The sequence below is a fragment of the Zea mays genome, chromosome 10, assembly GCF_902167145.1.
Source record: "Zea mays cultivar B73 chromosome 10, Zm-B73-REFERENCE-NAM-5.0, whole genome shotgun sequence".
NCBI lineage: Eukaryota > Viridiplantae > Streptophyta > Magnoliopsida > Poales > Poaceae > Zea > Zea mays.
Genome location: NC_050105.1, coordinates 58,744,999 through 58,762,294, shown reverse-complemented (window position 1 = coordinate 58,762,294; position 17,296 = coordinate 58,744,999). Strand labels below are relative to the sequence as shown.

The 17,296-nt window shown below is 42.6% G+C and overlaps 1 protein-coding gene across 2 annotated transcripts; it reads right to left on the bottom strand.

Annotated features, from left to right (window-relative positions):
• Positions 1 to 5,286: 5,286 nt before the first annotated feature.
• On the bottom strand, positions 5,287 to 7,987 carry LOC103641106 (CRIB domain-containing protein RIC10). 2 transcript variants are annotated; one of them, XM_020545786.1, is made up of 5 exons: positions 7,799 to 7,987; positions 7,553 to 7,598; positions 7,325 to 7,428; positions 7,123 to 7,201; positions 5,287 to 5,749 (listed from the first exon to the last, which is right to left on the bottom strand). In XM_020545786.1, exons 2-5 carry the CDS (start codon positions 7,596 to 7,598, stop codon positions 5,526 to 5,528), a joined length of 453 nt encoding a protein of 150 aa, XP_020401375.1. In that variant the 5' UTR covers positions 7,799 to 7,987; the 3' UTR covers positions 5,287 to 5,525. The 2 variants fall into 2 exon arrangements, with proteins under 2 accessions (XP_020401375.1, XP_008662703.1); XM_008664481.2 differs by having other exon boundaries at positions 7,553 to 7,629; positions 7,799 to 7,986.
• Positions 7,988 to 17,296: the final 9,309 nt, after the last annotated feature.

Below are 17,296 nucleotides of genomic sequence, written 5' to 3'. Positions count from 1 at the left end.
GCAGAAGAGAAAAAACACAACCTCTGCAAAAGAAGAAGCTGCAGCTGCTCCTAGCGAGCCAGAACCGAAAAGGAAAAAGTTAAAGGTTCTTACGCATCGGCCGCGTTATATTGAACCAGCTTCGGTGCCCGAGTTTACCGGAAAAACTTCTTCGGCCACCGAAGCTGAAAAACCAACCGAGCCAGCCTTGTTGCCAGAGATCGCAGAAACGGCCGAAGTGCCACCAAAGATAGAATCAGAACAATCAAACATTTTGTTGTCAGAAACAAAAGAGAAAACCGAAGCGCCGTCCACAGAAAAAATTGAAGAGGTAAAAGAAGCAACTGAGGGCTCCAAAACATCAGAAGTTTTGAGTCCTACAGCAATCATTGGGACAGCAAAAAATGAAAAAGTGCCAGCCGCAACTCCGAAGAGAAAGAGAATGGCTAATGTGCTAGATGTACTGGAAACGATCAAATCTTCGAGCACACCTCCGAAGAAGGCTGCTGTTACTCCTGAAACAACAGCTGAAATTTCTGGTTCTACAGCTCCAGAGCAAGAAATTGAAGCCGAAGCTGGGCCCTCAGAGCCCGCAAAAACTTTGGAAAGTGAGGCAGAAAAAATAACAAAGCCAACTTTTGAAGAAACTGGTGTTGTTACCCCCGAAGCATCCCCCAAAATTCGTGATTATATTTTTCGTCATGCTTCGGGGAAAAAATTATCAGAAAAAGAAGAACAAGAGGCCCAGCACTATGCCCAAAAGTTGAAATATCCAAAGGGGGCGTTGATATTTAATGGCAGTGGAGAAGAAGATTTCTTGTATTGTCTCCCCGATAGCAAGGAAATTTCTGTCTGTCGGGAGATGAGCAGAAGCTTCGGATTCCCAACTTTAGAAGACGGACTTTCGGTGCTGTCAAAGAACGATCTGGCTGACAGCCTAGCTTACAACAGTTTAAAGGTGCGACAAATGGAATTCTCGTGTTTTTTGTTGAGTTCAAAAATTTTTCGTTTGTTTAAAACTATTGACACAGACATATTCCTGTTTGCAGGGCCTGATACTCAGCAATGCCCTCAGGGCACAGAAAGATGCTGAGGACGAAGGATGTACTATAGCCCTGAGCAACCTTCGTTCCGAAGTGATTGAACTGAGGAACGAAGGTCTCGAAAAAGACAAAATATTATACTCATTGATAGATAAAATAAAGGAGAACGAAGCTGCTTTTAAAAGTCAAGCTGAAGCTCAGAAACGCGAAATTGAAGACCTTCGGAAACAACTGGCCAGAGCCAAAGAAGAACGTATACTTCAAGAAACAAAGCGTGAACTCAGCGATCAATGGGCAGATCACCTAGAAGTGACTGTTGAAGAGCTTCGTTCATCCAAAAAGAGATGCTACAACAAATCTATAGATTGTGTTAAAAAATTAAAGGCTAGCTTCGCCAAGGTCGGCGCATTCTCAAGTGAGGAAAACTTTTCGAGAGGCAATCCCGAAGGTGTCATTGAATGGATTGACCACGAAGCTGAAGCCTTCGAAGAAATTTTAAATAGTCGAGGAGATATATGTGCCTTCTCTGGCGCCAGAGGGATTGCCACCATCTTAGAGAAGAAGGGCTGCGAACATGTAAAAATTCTAGCACAGTCCGAAGCTGCCTTGTCCTTTGAAGATACAAGAGATCCTACGGCCGAAGCTAGCATAATTGGTGGAAAGTTTTTTACCGATATCTGGGATAATGGTGGCCGAGAAATGGCCGGAGAAATTATTCGAAGAAGTGAGAAGGGCATTCACGATGCTAGAGCAGTAGCTGAGGCTGCTGACAAGAGCACAGAAGCCGAAGATCAACTAGGTACTAAATAATGGTTTTTATCGTGTTGTAATCTTTAGGCTTTAAGATCTGCTTGCGATTTGTAATAGCAATGTAGCCGTGTCCTGCTTCAGATCCGACTAAAGCGCCTTCGGACCCTCAGCCGAAGGGGGACGACGAAATTAAAAAGATGGCCGAAGATATTATGGATAAAGTCGTGAATCGGCTCCTGAATGAGGCTGCAGAAGTCGTTTTGAGAGAGGATTAAGCATTTTTGTAAAAAACTTCTGAAATGTAATATAGTGTAACATTTTGTAACCCTGAATGTAATATATCTATTTTTGTTATTCAATTCTTTACGATGCATGAAACTTTACATACATACCGTTTTTGAGTCTTTGGCGAAAAAACACCTTCCCTTCTTTTCATGCTTCGTGAAGAAGAATTACCATTTATCACAACAATATCCGAAGTATCCTGGAAAAGTGCTGAAGCTTCGTAGAAACAATCTTCAAGGCTATACTTCAGAAATCAATATTGTTTCTCCTTGTGACTTGGCATGATTTGCCCCTTTTTCAAAGCGTTTTCCCGAAGATTAATGTCATATCTCTTTCTTATGCCACATGCATTATGATGTATGATGCTTATGTTATGCAAGGATGATGTGATGATGTTATGCTATGTAAGGTGATATTCCGAAGATACACGCATATTTGCGCGATAAAACACAATCTTTTTGTGAATCAGCATTGTCTTTTCGCTATAAGCCTCCCTTAGGAGCTTCTTCGCCTTTTACTTCAGCGGAATCAGCGTTGACTTTTCGCTGTAAGCTCTGCATTCCCTTAGGAACGTCTTTGGAGCTTCTTCGCCTTTTACTTAGGCGGTATAAGCTCTGCATTCCCTTAGGAACGTCTTTGGAGCTTCTTCGCCTTTTACTTAGGCGGTATAAGCTCTGCATTCCCTTAGGAACGTCTTTGGAGCAGAAAACTTACACTGCGCTCCCTTCGGAACGACTTTTTGTGACTTCGTCAAACTTACTCTGCGTTCCGTAGAACGACTTTTTGTTGCTTCGAAGAATTTTCGACAGTCCGAAGGTCCTTTTTATTATCACAAGCCTGTGAAGAAAACATATTTTTCTTGTAGGAATCAACGAAACTAATTACATGAAACCTAAACAATGTCCTTTATTACAGAAAATAAAACTGAATGAAAAAGATTGCTATTAAGGTAGGATATTTGTCAATAGATGTGCTTTGATTCTGGCACTGTGCTGTTGACCGTGCGAGCTTCGGACTGTTCTCTGAAGTCCCTTTGGTGCGGAGCATATTGGCTCCCTTCTGGCTGCTGGCCTTGTTGCAACGGAGGTGGAGGCGGAGGCTGTTGCCAGGAAGCTTGAGGCTGACTCGCCGAAGCAGCAGAGACTGCAGGATGGTTGCCCACATATTCTGGGATGTAGGGCGAATGATACGAAGCTGTATGCATGACCTGCTTCGGCTGGGCTTGTTGTGCTGCTGCTTCAGCTATTTCCTTTTGCTTCTGTATAGTAACATGGCACATCCTGGTAGTATGGCCTTTGTTCTCACCGCAGAATAAGCAAAAGATTCTTCTCGGTTGGTCGCCAAATCTTCCTCCGAAGCCCCTGGCGCCTCTGCCTCTTGGAGCTGGTGGCCGGAAGGAGCTTTGCTGTTGTCCAGAAGCCTGTGAGGAGTATTGTGGCCTTTGCTGTTGGCTTCCTCTGTCATCATTTTGTGTAGAATTGTGAATTGATCTCACATGCCTCGGGTAAAACCTCCCTCCGAAGCCCCTGGTCATTTCAGAAAACCTGAAAGCCTCCTCCCTTCTTTGGCGAAAATCATTGTCGGCCCGAATGTATTCATCCATTTTCTGGAGAAGCTTCTCCAAAGTTTGAGGAGGCTTCCTGGCGAAGTACTGAGCTGACGGACCTGGCCGAAGCCCCTTGATCATGGCCTCGATGACAATTTCATTGGGCACCGTTGGTGCCTGTGCCCTCAGACGCAAGAACCTTCGGACATATGCCTGAAGGTATTCTTCGTGGTCCTGAGTGCACTGGAAAAGAGCCTGAGCAGTGACCGGCTTCGTCTGAAATCCTTGAAAGCTGGTTAACAACAAATCCTTCAGCTTCTGCCATGAAGTGATCGTGCCTGGTCGAAGGGAGGAATACCAGGTTTGAGCAACACTTCTGACAGCCATAACGAAAGATTTGGCCATGACTGAAGCATTGCCACCATACGAAGACACTGTTGCTTCGTAGCTCATCAAAAACTGCTTCGGGTCTGAGTGGCCATCGAATACAGGGAGCTGAGGCGGCTTGTAGGACGGGGGCCAAGGTGTAGCCTGCAGCTCAGCGGACAGAGGAGAAGCATCATCAAAAACAAAATTCCCATGATGGAAATTGTCATACCAATCATCTTCGTTGGGAAAACCCTCCTGATGAAGATCTTGATGCTGAGGCCTTCGGTGTTGCTCGTCCTGAGCAAGATGACGAACTTCTTCAGAGGCTTCGTCTATCTGCCTCTGCAGTTCAGCTACCCTGGCCATCTTTTCTTTCTTGCGTTGAACCTGCTGCTGAAGGATTTCCAGATTTTGAATCTCCTGATCTAGATCATCCTCCGGAGGTGTTGGACTGGTAGCCTTCCTCTTCTGGCTTCGTGCCTCTCTAAGAGAAAGGACGTCTTGATTGGGGTCCAGCGGCTGCAGCGTGCCAGCCCCTGGTGCTGAAGCCTTCTTCGGCGGCATGACGAAGGTGATGCTTGCCGAAGATGTTGAAAAGCTCAAGAAATGGAAGTGAGTTCACCGGAGGTGGGCGCCAATGTCCGTGGGGACTTGTTCTCAAGTGCTAAGAGTTAAGAACAAGGCAACATAGAAAATGTTAATCGTTAACGTCCTTCGTCCTCCGAAGCATTATTTCCCCTAGGATATAACAACTTGTGGACGAAGGTTATGAAGGACATACCTTCATAAATTCATCAAACAATGACGAAGGATAAAATATAAAGAATGTAAGAGAAAACATGAACAATCATTTATTATTATTGAACATAAACAAAAATATCATTGAGCTATAAGTGTACCTTCAATCGGAAGGAAATGACAGTACAAGCGTGACGCAAAAAGCAAATGCCAAGTCAGCGTGAACAGTACGGGGATACTGTTCACCTATTTATACACACGGGACACAGCCCTTATAAAATTACATTCATGCCCTTTACATTTGATAATAACTCTATAGTAGTCTATCAAGGTCTGAATAGCCTTTTCATCTTTAAGTCGGTTCCACTCTTTGCTGTTACGCCGAAGCTTCCCTGCTCGACACCTTCGGCTCTGTAGCAAGCTTCGTATTATTCCGGTCTACTGCAATGCCGACTTTAGTCCGAGGGTACCTGTTCACACATTATACTACAGAAATACTGTTAAATCCTGTTTTTGAGGACCTTCGGACGCCGAAGGTCCCCAACAAGTCTTTTTTTTCCTGCAGCAGCAGTTGCCTTCACACTGAGTAGAACTTGTCGATTTCATTCGAGGAACCACAATATCATTGCCCGTTGCTGGTCGTTTCATGCAGGTTCGATCGTATAATATTGGCTCTCATCACGCATCCACCGGACATTTCTACTGCTGATTTTCTCTGAGCCGGCCGCAAAGATAAAAGGGTCTCAACAGCTAATCAACCACTCAACAAAAAGAACCAATTACTCTCAGACGTCAGATCGAATGACCTATACAATCTAGATTTCCGCTTGCATATCCTTAACACCGAAACTGTCAGCGGTAGATGAAGATGAGCTTCTCGACCTCGACCTTGAGGATGCCCTCGGCGAGTTGTTCTTGGATTTCTTCCTTCTTGACTTCCTGGGTGGCTTTGGTATGTCAGGGTACCGTCGGGCTGTTTCTTGGCCGCCACTTTCCGGAAATATACCGAAGGGTGATATATCTCGAGGCTCGTCAAGATCTTCAAACGAGGGGAAACCGTAGCAAATCAGCGACAACAATAGCAGTGGAATAATACAAGCTATATTTTGTAAGATTTTTTTTTGTTTTATTTCACGAGGATATCTAGGTGCATTTGCGCAATTCACAACATCTCATTCGCTGCACCGGCCTTTTGTAATTGATTTTTCATTCAAACCATAAGCCACATGCTGTTGCTTTGATAGATATGCGGGTTTGATATTTTGATAGATACGCTGGTTTGATAGTCAGTTAGGTCTAATTTGGCAATTATATTTTCCAAGATATTTTCATTTTTAAGAGAAAAATAATTACTTTTACTTGGGAAAATAGAAATCTTTTGGAAAATAGGGTTGCACTTAGTTTTTGAAAGGTGATGACCAGATTCAGTATAGCATTTTTTGGGGTCCACGATGCACCCAATTACTCCACTTGTTCTTGCTCTGCTTACAATTCGCATCAACTTGCATGTGGAGCTTCTGATAGCACACACCACACAACTTAGTGGATAGCATGTTATCAAGTGTTTGACCGGCTGGAATCTAGCAGAAGCTTTTCTATATGTTTTAAAGCACGTTTTGGTCAGCCAACAAGAAAGTATCATCCAAGTTATGATATCAATTACCGAAAGATGTTTTATGAAGATTTTTTCTGAACCAACTCTAAATAACTACTTTATTTATTCATTTTAGATATTGAAAAAAAGTTCTAGCTGCAAACCTCTTCAAAGAAGAGGCACTTGTCCAAATCAACGCAAATCAACTAGGAAACAAAAACTGTATCGAGCATTATTGACCACTACAAAATTTAAAGGGGGAAACCAACTCTGTTGTTCTGATTTTTAAAACGATGGCACACCGAAACATCTAGTTTATGAAATTTTATAAACATCAACTGTCATTTATGGGATGAGTATCTACACAAAACATAAACTACACATAAGGGTATAATTGTGGTCCTCAATTCAAATGGACCGGATCTTATTAATACAACCATAAATACAACCATGGGTGCGTGCCACAACTCTGGTCACTAATAGAACATGATTCAATTAATCATGAACCAACGTAAGATTGCTGTCCAAAAATAGCAACATGAGGGCACATTCCATGGACAAATAACTGCAGCTTTTTCCCCGTACACAGATCACCGCTCAAATAAATTAAAAGGAGAATGTTCTTCACTAAGGGCTAGTTTGGAAACCACATTTTACCAAGAGATTTCCATTTTCCAAGGGAAATTAGTTCATTTTTCTATTTGAAAATAGAAATCCCTTAGAAAAATTCCCAAACTAACCCTAAGAAGACAGAAGAATTGGATGAAACATTCGCACCACTACTGCAATAACTAATGAACAAGAGACCTGAAGATCACCTTGAGAAGCCCAGGAGGTTCGTGCAGATGGTCCGGCATTGCTCAGCGATGAAAAGTCCGGCGACTCCATGCCATTCATCTACGAAGAAATTTGGAATTTATCAGCTTCTAAACGAGCCATGATCAATGGTGAAATCTAAGAAAAAAAAATAGTCGCAGAAATGTTTCGGGATGTGCATTTTGCAATGCAGGATGTATGTACCCAGCTAGGAGAAGCTACACTCCCTGTAGGACTATCCCAACCGATGTGCGCAACGTGCTTCACATCGGTCGGATAACCGATCTCGATCTGGTGCTCTTTTACCACTGCAAGAGAGCTTAATACATGAGCAACGAAGAATTGGTTTGCGGACACGAGAGGGATTTGAGCTTTCGATCTTTTCTCAAATCCTTCTATATTCTTATTTCTGATGATGTTGATTGTACATACCAAAGATCTGGGAGATGACCTTGAGGCCCTTGAATACGCCTTTCATCTTGTACGCCATTGGTAGATGTGAACAAGTTCTTTAATTTGGTTTTTGAAACATGAAGAAGGCAGCAAATATCAAGCAAAGAGCTCTAGTTTCAAAACTGGCCTTTTGTTTCAAAAGGTTATTTTTTCTCTCTAAAGACAGTGATGTAATCAACTGAAAGAAGATTTGTAGTCAAATTTATGGTTGGGTAATGCACATACCTCAAGGTAGAAGTGTTGATACCCTTCTTGGATGCCTCAATGGAATTATCTGGATTATGCAACAGTTCCATCACCTCCCATCCTGCCTCCTAGCAAATTCCATGAGAAGACTGCATTTGCTGGGACTTATATCGTTGGCAGCAGGAATGGCATAAAGAAACCAGAAGAGTACGTTTCTCTGATTGCACCTAACAATTAAAATAATAATAACTATTTATAACCCTTTTTGCTAGACATTTCCCTGGACAGAAGGGGAAAGCATCGTCAGCAGTCTCTGTCCAATGCTGTGGTAGCCTGGTGTTTTGCAGGGAAATGCAAATAAGTGGACAGCAACAAAATACAATCTGTTTCTTGGACAGCAACAAAATGTAAATAAGTGGACAGCAACAAACTGTCAAGCAGTGTTTTATTTTGAGAGTTTATACGATCTGATTCTTCTCCTGTTTCGGCTTGTTCGGTTGCGTCTAGATTGTAAGGGATTACAGGGATTAAATCAATTTATATTTAATTTTGACTAGAGAGAGATTTAATCCCCTCTATTACTCTTTGATCCAGACGCAACTGAACAAGTCCTTTATGGGATAGCAGCTGCTGCCTCCGGGACATTGCATTACATTAATGAAATAATCATGAGATGCAACCACGTTGAGGAAGCCTGCGCGAATCAGTCAATGCAAGAGCCGCGTTTTTGGATGTTCCCGGATCTGAAGAACCGACAAAACAAATGTTCCTGGCATTGATTATGTGAGAACTGATTGGCACGCAAACGTAATATATTTGTTGCTTACATTGTCCAACATAGTTTGACTATTAAACATGGACAGTGTCGAGGACTATTGTATTCCTGTGTTATCTAAAACACGATGGTTAGATTTCTAAACGTAATGGGAGGGTTAAGCATGTGCTTAGTTTCGGAACGATGTGGGTCGGGTTGGAGCCGACCCATTTTTCTGGCTTGGGTCAGACCCGTTTCTTGTTTGGTTTCAATGATAGGTTAAACCTAATTTCTTGTTTGATTATAGAGTTAAAGTGGGTTAGAGCTCCACCATCTCTTGTTTGTTTTGTGATGAAGGATAAACTGAATATGGTCACCTTCCTGATCATATTACCACACTTAGAATGAAATCTTCAATTCAATAAGATGACATCGCATTCAAAATAAATGAAACTGACACTATATTAATATTTGAGGAATCCATAAGCATAAGATATATATAAATTAAAGCCATTATTAATCAAGTCGTAAATTTTTAGTGACAAGGTCTCACTGTTACATTTTCATGGTTAACCAAGTCGTAAATTTTCAGTCATAATTAAAGGAACATCACAACAACATCAAGATGCATTTCAAGCTTGTCTAGACGGTGACGAGCACTGACCTACTAGACATGTTCGACGACAGCACTAGCAAGGATCGCGGGTTGTGCCTACTAGAGAACACGCCGGCATCGGAGGGCAAGCCAGTGGGGAACTAACGATGGGAAGCGCAGCAAGCTGATGTCACTGATGGAGGCCAACATGCTGGAGAGCAGGCCAGTGGGGGACTGACGACGGGAGGTAGGCGGGGTATTAACGTCGGAGGTGGGAAGCGCAGCAAGCTGATGGCACTGACGGAGGCCAACATGCTGGAGAGCAGGCCAGTGGGGGACTGACGACAGGAGGTAGGCGGGGGATTAACGTCTGAGGGTAGGCCGACGGGGGTCCCTCATCCTAGCAGGCTGGCAGTGGCGGCGCGCTCCTGTGCTGGTCTCGAGTGGATAAGGCTTGGGTGACGAGAGCGTGGAGAGGAAGTGGGTCAAAATGGTTCGCTTGTTTTTGAGGAATCCCTATAACCCATATTTTCAAGAAGTATTTCGACCCAGAATCAACCTAACCCGCGAGCCTTTTGACCAAACATGAGTTGTTGTGGGTTAAACCCGTTCCAACCCACGTCAACCCGCTAACCAAACATACCCTAAGAGATAAAGCTTGAATTGTATGGTGTTTAACTACGAGGAAAAAAGGCGCTACTACCATCTTTATTCGTTCAAATCAAAAGAAGTTTAGATTCACGGGGCAGTAGGCTATTTCAGAAACCAGTTATTGAGATGTCCATGTGTGTCGATTGATGATGAGTGATTGCCAGGAGATGATAGATCTTTCGTTGAGTTTAGAAACTAACCTTAGAGAGAGTGAGTATGGTTTTATACAACATGTCTCTTGGTTGTGTTGGTGTGCGGGTGTAAAACACTCAGACGACGATAAGGGAGGTCAAGAGGGTTCATTGCCAATGGACTATGAGCAATCAATGACAAACATTGATGGTTGGACTAAGGGATCAAGAGGACCAGAAGACTAATCATGGGTGACTGACATCTAACAACATTAACAAGCAAGTGTATATACGGAGTAGGAGCAATATGACGTCAGTTTTTTAAGTCAAGTGGAAGCACATAGGACCTGGCGATAGAGAAGTCAAGGATGGACGATGTTGTAAGAGAAATAGACCATGGTCTATTTGATTAAAATTTTTATGTTTGATGATCAACATAATCATTTGGACTAATATATTTACTAGTGTTTGTGTTTATAATTCAAAAGATGTAGCATGGACTTAGACAAAGGCAACAAGGTGATCAAGGAGATCAACACCTTAAAGAAAGACATTACAAGACTCATTGAAGACTTGTCAAGATCATGCAAGAGTCCAAGACAAGACGAAAGAAGCCCAAGCGCAAAAAGGCAAAGACATGAAAGAAAAAGGTTGTACAAAGGAGCACTGGACATGTCCAGTGGTGCACTAGATAGGACACCAGATATGTATTATACCTCTATTGAAGATTGGATTGAAGATGAGTGCACCGGATGTATATTCTTCACCGGATGACACTCCCAGTAAGCCCTACAACATCTACAATGCACTGGACATATCCTTTGACACACCTGATCCTACACTATATACTATAATCAGTAAGAGTTGCAAAATGCACCCAAGCTACGTAACTCACCCAACATGTCCTCTATCACACTAGTGGCACAACTGATACCCAAAGGCTCAATGGTCGGCAACGGCTAGCGCACAACGATTCGCTGACCTGGAAGGCACCGAACTTGTTCGGTGGCACATTGGACATGTCTGATCTCGTGTAGAAAAGGCTTCCTCTTTCCAACGGCTCTTTTTGGCTTGGTAGCAATAAATACAACCTCAAATGGCTTGGCGGCTAAGAAACATAGTGTGGGAGCTGAGACTCCAATCCATTAGTTTTAGACACCCAAGTAGTCCTCAAAGAATCACTTAGTGATTACTGCAGGTGCTTTGCAAATTGCTTAGGTTAGTTAGACCACCATCATAGAGCTTTCTCTAGGTTAATTCCTAGTAGAGTGGAGTGAGAAATAAACACCTCAACCCCTTGGTGCTTGTGCACACCATTTTAGCCATTGACCCTTACGCATGTTGATGTAGTTATACCGAGAGGGGCTATATTTTGCAAGATTGTACTAACCACGATTATGGTGTGGCCACTATCATGTACTAGAGATAACGAGGCTTGCGACATTTTAGTCGGAAGCTCGATAGTGGAGACGTCGAGAAGCATCTGAGAGAGACCGGAAGCGGAGCACCACTTGCACATAGAGAAGGCCCACGACTATATACGGAGTTACCTGACCAAGAGCTTGACCCTCGTGTGGGCTACCCTTTGCGTAAGGGCTCCAACGAGGATTATTAACAAACTTCTGTGCTTCTTGATACGTCTGAGAAATACCAGCGCATCAACGGGGGTTTGTATCTCTATCGTCCTTAAGCTTCCACATTTAATTGTTGCCTTTGGTTGTATGCTTTATCTTATCAGCTTAGTTATAAGCTAATGGATAGGTCTAAAACTGAGCTACATAACTCCTTTTGTGATAGAGATAGTAAAAGTGACACAAAACCTTAGTTGCACATATAAACGTATGGTTATCCTCATATGTTTTGCTTAAGATAAAAAATAGAGGCCTAGATTAGTGGGGGAAATAGTTTTCCTAATTCACCACCCTCTTAGTCATCCATAATCCTTTCAATTGGTATTGGAGCTACGGGCTCATTTATAAGCATTTGGTTTAACCACCGTTGAGTTGATGCTAAATTAATAGGGTCGGATTGATACCCATAGGCCATCTCACTTTGATGGCACTAACTTACCCTACTATAGTGATAGAATGGCTTGGTACCTAGATGCTTTTGATGGCACTAACTTCCCCTAGATGTTTTGATCTAGGTGTTTTGAGCACAAGCAATGTCTGTGAGAAAAACATTGTCTAGCTTTAAATGAATATAATCCTTTTAGAATGAAAGATAATGAGCTTGTTAAGGACTTGTACTCTCGATAAAATCTAATCATTAATGAACTCAATTCTATCAGCATAAATAAGCTAGGTCATGTGGACATAGTTAGGAAGATCATCTCTGTTGGGGGTCTGCTTCTTCACCGAAGGTCCTCTAAGCAGAAACACCTTCGAAAGATCAGCATATAAGCAAACACAGCGCGAAGGTACACGCCGAAGCTACTATCCAGGGAGCTTCGGCATAGTGACATGCCTTGAGACGAAGGGTTGCACCGACTTAAAGAGGAAAAGACCGACCAGTCCATGATAATTTGTGTCATGATTATAACTAGTCATCAAGGACATAAATGTAATTTTGACCGGGCTACGTCCCGTGCCTATAAATAGGTGAACAGTACCCCCGCATTGTTCACGATGACTTGTATTCACTCGTGCGTCACGCTTGGACTTTTTCCTTCTGTCAAGCTGAAGGTACACATGTAATTCAATATTGTTCATGTTCATTCATAATGATATAATAAAAGATATATTAATGATTATTCATGTTATCTTTCATGTCCATATGCTTCTCCTTTCATTAATAAAAACCGCGATGATGAAGGTACGTCCTTCATGACCTTCGTCTGAAGATCATTATATCCTAAGGGAGATAATGCTTCGAAGGACGAAGGACTTTAACCATTAACATTTTGCGTTGCCTTGTTCTTAACTCATAGCATTTGAGAACAAGTCCCCAACATTGGCGCCCACCTCCGGTGAACTCACTTCCACTATTGAGACAATGGCTTCGTTCAACAACCAAGCTGTGGCACCTTCGGTTACGAAGCTGGTGCTCCCGATAACAGGCGGTTCAAGTTCAAAGCCGGCTAACAAGAAGCAGAAGAAGGAAGCACAGAGAAGGGTGCAGCATGTTGGGGTGCAGGGACCCTTCATCAAGTCCAAGTAGTCTCACATTCCAATCACCTTCTCCCAGGAGGACCTTCAGCTCAAAGATTACCCTCACAATGATGCTATGGTCATATCTTGTTTCATCAAGGGTTTTCTGGTCCACAATGTTCTGGTTGACACAGGCAGTGCAGCGGACATTATATTTGCAAAGGCCTTCAAGCAGATGCAAGAACCAGAGGACAAGATCCACGATTCTACACACCCTCTTTGTGGCTTCGGAGGACAACGGATTGTGGCACTTGGCAAAATCACAATGTCAGTTACCTTCGGCTATGTCCACAACACAAGAACTGAGCAAGTCGTTTTTGACATTGTTGACATGGAATACCCATATAATGCAATCATTGGTCGAGGGACACTTAATGCCTTCGAAGCAATACTTCATCCAACATATTTATGCATGAAGATACCTTTGGAACAAGGGCCCATTGCTGTCCATGGGAGTCAAGAAGCTGCTAGAAGGGCTGAAGGGAACTGGATAGATTCAAAGGCAATCCATAACATAGATGGAGCCGAAGCTTGTCAGCAGTATAAATACAAAAGAGAGAAGGCTGCTTCGGCGGATCAACCGAAGCCTATGCTTTTATGTGAAGACATAGCAGATCAAAGGGTATTGCTGGGGTCTTAGCTATCTGATGAGCAGGAAAAAAACTTTGATAAGATTTTTGTTCAACAACAAAGATGTCTTTGCTTGGACAGCCAATGATCTTTGTGGTGTCAAAAGAGATGTTATCGAGCATTCGCTTAATGTGGATCCATCCTTCAGGCCAAGGAAGCAAAGACTTCGGAAGATATCTGATGATAAAGCTGAAGGTGCTCAGAACGAAGTAAAGAGACTTCTCAGTGCTAATGTTATCAGAGAAGTAACGTATCCAGAATGGTTAGCCAACACTGTCATGGTGAAGAAGGCTAATGGCAAATGGAGAATGTGTATTGATTTCACAGATCTCAACAAGGCATGCCCAAAGGACGAGTTCCCATTGCCAAGGATAGACTCCCTTGTGGATGCAGCAACTTCTTCGGAGCTCATGAGTCTATGGACTGTTATTCAGGCTATCATCAAATTTGGATGAAGAAGGAAGATGAGCCAAAGACCAGCTTCATAACTCCTAGCGGCACCTATTGCTACCTTCGGATGCCTGAGGGGCTCAAGAATGCAGGAGGAAGCTTCAGCAGAATGACAGCCAAGGTCCTTCATTCTCAAATAGGCAGGAATGTGCTGACATATGTTGATGATATCATAGTAAAGAGCACGAAGCAAGAGAATCACATTACTGACTTACAAGAAACATTTGCCAACTTCAGACAAGCTGGTTTGAAATTAAATCCAGAAAAGTATGTTTTTGGAGTGAAGAAGGGCAAGTTCCTTGGCTGCCTGGTATCAACAAAGGGAATCGAAGCCAATCCAAATAAGATCGAAGCTATCCTTCGGATGGAGCCGCCAAATACAAAGAAGGGGGCCCAACGACTGATAGAAAGACTGGCATCATTAAACATATTCATATCCAGATCAGCAGAAAGAAATCTGCCATTCTTTGAAATACTGAAGTGAGCCAAAGTTTTTCAATGGGGTTCGGCTCAGCAAAAAGCTTTCGACGAGTTGAAGCAATACTTGATAGATCTAACAACTCTAACTCCACCTTCGCTTGTACAGGAGAAGCTAGATGGCCAAATCAAAAAGCAGGCCCCAGTATACTTCGTCTTCGAAGTTCTAATTTTATCAAAGAAAAACTATACAGAATTGGATAAGGTGTTGTATGCTGTGTTAATGGCCTCCAGGAAGCTTCGACATTATTTTCAAGCATATCACATAATTGTTCCTTCATCACAGCCTCTGAAGGACATAATGAGGAACAGAGAAGCTACTGGAAGGATTGGAAAATGGGCTGTGGAGCTTAACGAATTCAGTATTGACTATGTACATAGATCCTCAATTCAGTCCCAGGCGTTAGCAGACTTCATTGCTGATTGGACGCCAGGGGCTCAGGAAGAAGAAACAAATAAAGATGTCGAAGTTTGGACAGTGTTATGTGTTGGTTCCTGGGGAACCTTCGGTGCATGAGCGGTTGCTGTCCTAGTTGCGCCTTCTAAAGTCAGAACATGTTATGCAGCAAGGCTTGACTTCAGTTGTACAAATAATATTGCTGAATACGAAGCACTTCTGTTGGGGCTTCAGAAGTTAAAGGCAATGAGAATAAGAAGGGCCATCCTTAAAACTGACTCTCAAGTCATTTCTGGTCATGTAGACAAAAATAGTAAGGCAAGAGATCCGAAGCTTGAAAAATATTTGGATACAGTTCGAAGGCTGGAGGCTTCTTTCGAAGGTTTTTCCGTCAAGAATATTCCAAGAGGAGAAAATGAGCATGCAGATCTGTTAGCCAAATCAGCCACACAGGGGCTCCCTCTACCTTTGAAAGTATTTTTTGAGACAATAAAAGCACTTTCGGTTGAACTTATGGAGAGAGCAGTGCTTGCAATTTCCCCTATACATAGTGAAGATTGGAGGACTGAAATAATATCTTTCCTCCAAGGTAATTGTCTTTCGGATGACGAAGTTTATAATAAGAGAATGGAAGCAAGGACAAGACCGTATGTGATAATAGAAGGGGAATTATATAAACATGGAGTCTGTTCTCCACTCCTCAAGTGTTATCCAGAACCGAAGGTATAGAATTAATGAAGGAGATACATGCAGGTCTATGTGGATCTCATATTGGGTCTAGGCCCTTGCTGGGAAAAGTGTTTAGACAATGATTTTATTGGCCGAAGGCAGCATCGGATGCAGCAGAGCTAGTTCAAAAGTGCGAAAATTGTCAAAAATGTGCAAGAGATAAGAAGCAACCTTTGTCTCTCACGCAGCTGATACATCCTACTTGGGCATTACAAAGATGGGGCCTGGATTTGTTAGGTCCACTTCCACCGGCACAAGGTAATTTGAAGTATGTTGTGGTGGCTGTAGAATAATTTTCTAAGTGGATTGAAGCAAAGCCTTTGGCTACAATAACTTCAGCCACAATCCAAAAATTCTTCTGGCAGAATATTGTTTGTCGCTTCGGCGTGCCGAAGGCCATAACTGTGGACAATGGAACATAGTTTGATGCCGAAACATTCAAAGAGTTCTGTAACCAGATTGGTACGAAAGTCCATTTTGCATCAGTTAGGCATCCGGAGTCAAACGGGCTGGTAGAAAGAGCAAATGGCATTATAATGACAGGAATAATGAAGCTAATCTTCAATCAGCCCAGAGGAAAGTGGCCAGATGAGTTGATTAAAGTGCTGTGGAGCCACAATACAACCACGTCAAGATCAACAGGATTTACACCTTTCAAACTATTATTTGGTGATGAAGCTATAACTCCAGAAGAAGCTAAAGCAGGATCAATAAGAACAGTAGCTTCGGTAGAAGACGAAGCTGATTATCACATAGCAAAAGATACTATAGAGGGGACCAGACTTCAAGATGTAGAGAACATCAATAAATATCAAGCCAAAACAATAAAATGGCGTGACAAAAAAGTTTGATTAAAAAATATCAAGCCAGGGCATTTGGTGCTTCAGAGAGTAGCCAATCCAGACACAGTAGGCAAATTGCAGCTGAAGTGGGAAGGACCTTTTCTGGTGATATCTTTGTCAAGGTCCGGTTCTTACATATTGAAGGATATGGACGACAACGACATACCCAGATCTTGGAATGCGGATGAGCTTCGGCGATACTATGTGTAATATTGATGTATGTTTTTCATTTTTTTTCTATGGTACCCTTTTCCTTTCAAGAGGGGAGAAATGTTTTTATTGGGGCCATAGCTTGTAATTTTTAATTCTTATTTATCCCCATGAGGGCCAAATCCCCCAAAATATGTAATATGTAAATCTGAGCACGCACCATCGAGTGCAAAAAGAAAAACATGTAGAAGCTCAAAAGACGTCCCCAAGGGGATGTAGAGCATGACGAAGCTACAAAAAGTCGTTCCTAAGGGAGCGCAGCGTAATTTTTCTGCTCAAAAGTCGTTCCTAAGGGAATGCAGAGCCAAATACCGCCGAAATATAAGGCGAAGAAGTTCAAAAGTCGTTCCTAAGGGGATGCAGAACTTATACCGCCGAAATAGAAGGCGAAGAAGTTCAAAATACGTTCCTAAGGAGATGCAGAACTTATACCACCGAAATAGAAGGTGAAGAATCTCAAAAGATGTTCCTAAGGGGATGCAGAGTCTGGGTGTGGCTTCGTGTGCGTGTGTTTGGACATTC

Excerpts from the sequence above, each read along its gene's own strand:
- LOC103641106 (XM_008664481.2), bottom strand. The coding sequence starts at position 7,869 with ATGGAACTGTTGCATAATCCAGATAATTCCATTGAGGCATCCAAGAAG. Across the intron at positions 7,630-7,798 it reads ATCAACACTTCTACCTTGAG|AACTTGTTCACATCTACCAA; the intron begins GTATGTGCATTA and ends ACCAAATTAAAG. Across the intron at positions 7,202-7,324 it reads GTGTAGCTTCTCCTAGCTGG|ATGAATGGCATGGAGTCGCC; the intron begins GTACATACATCC and ends ATTTCTTCGTAG.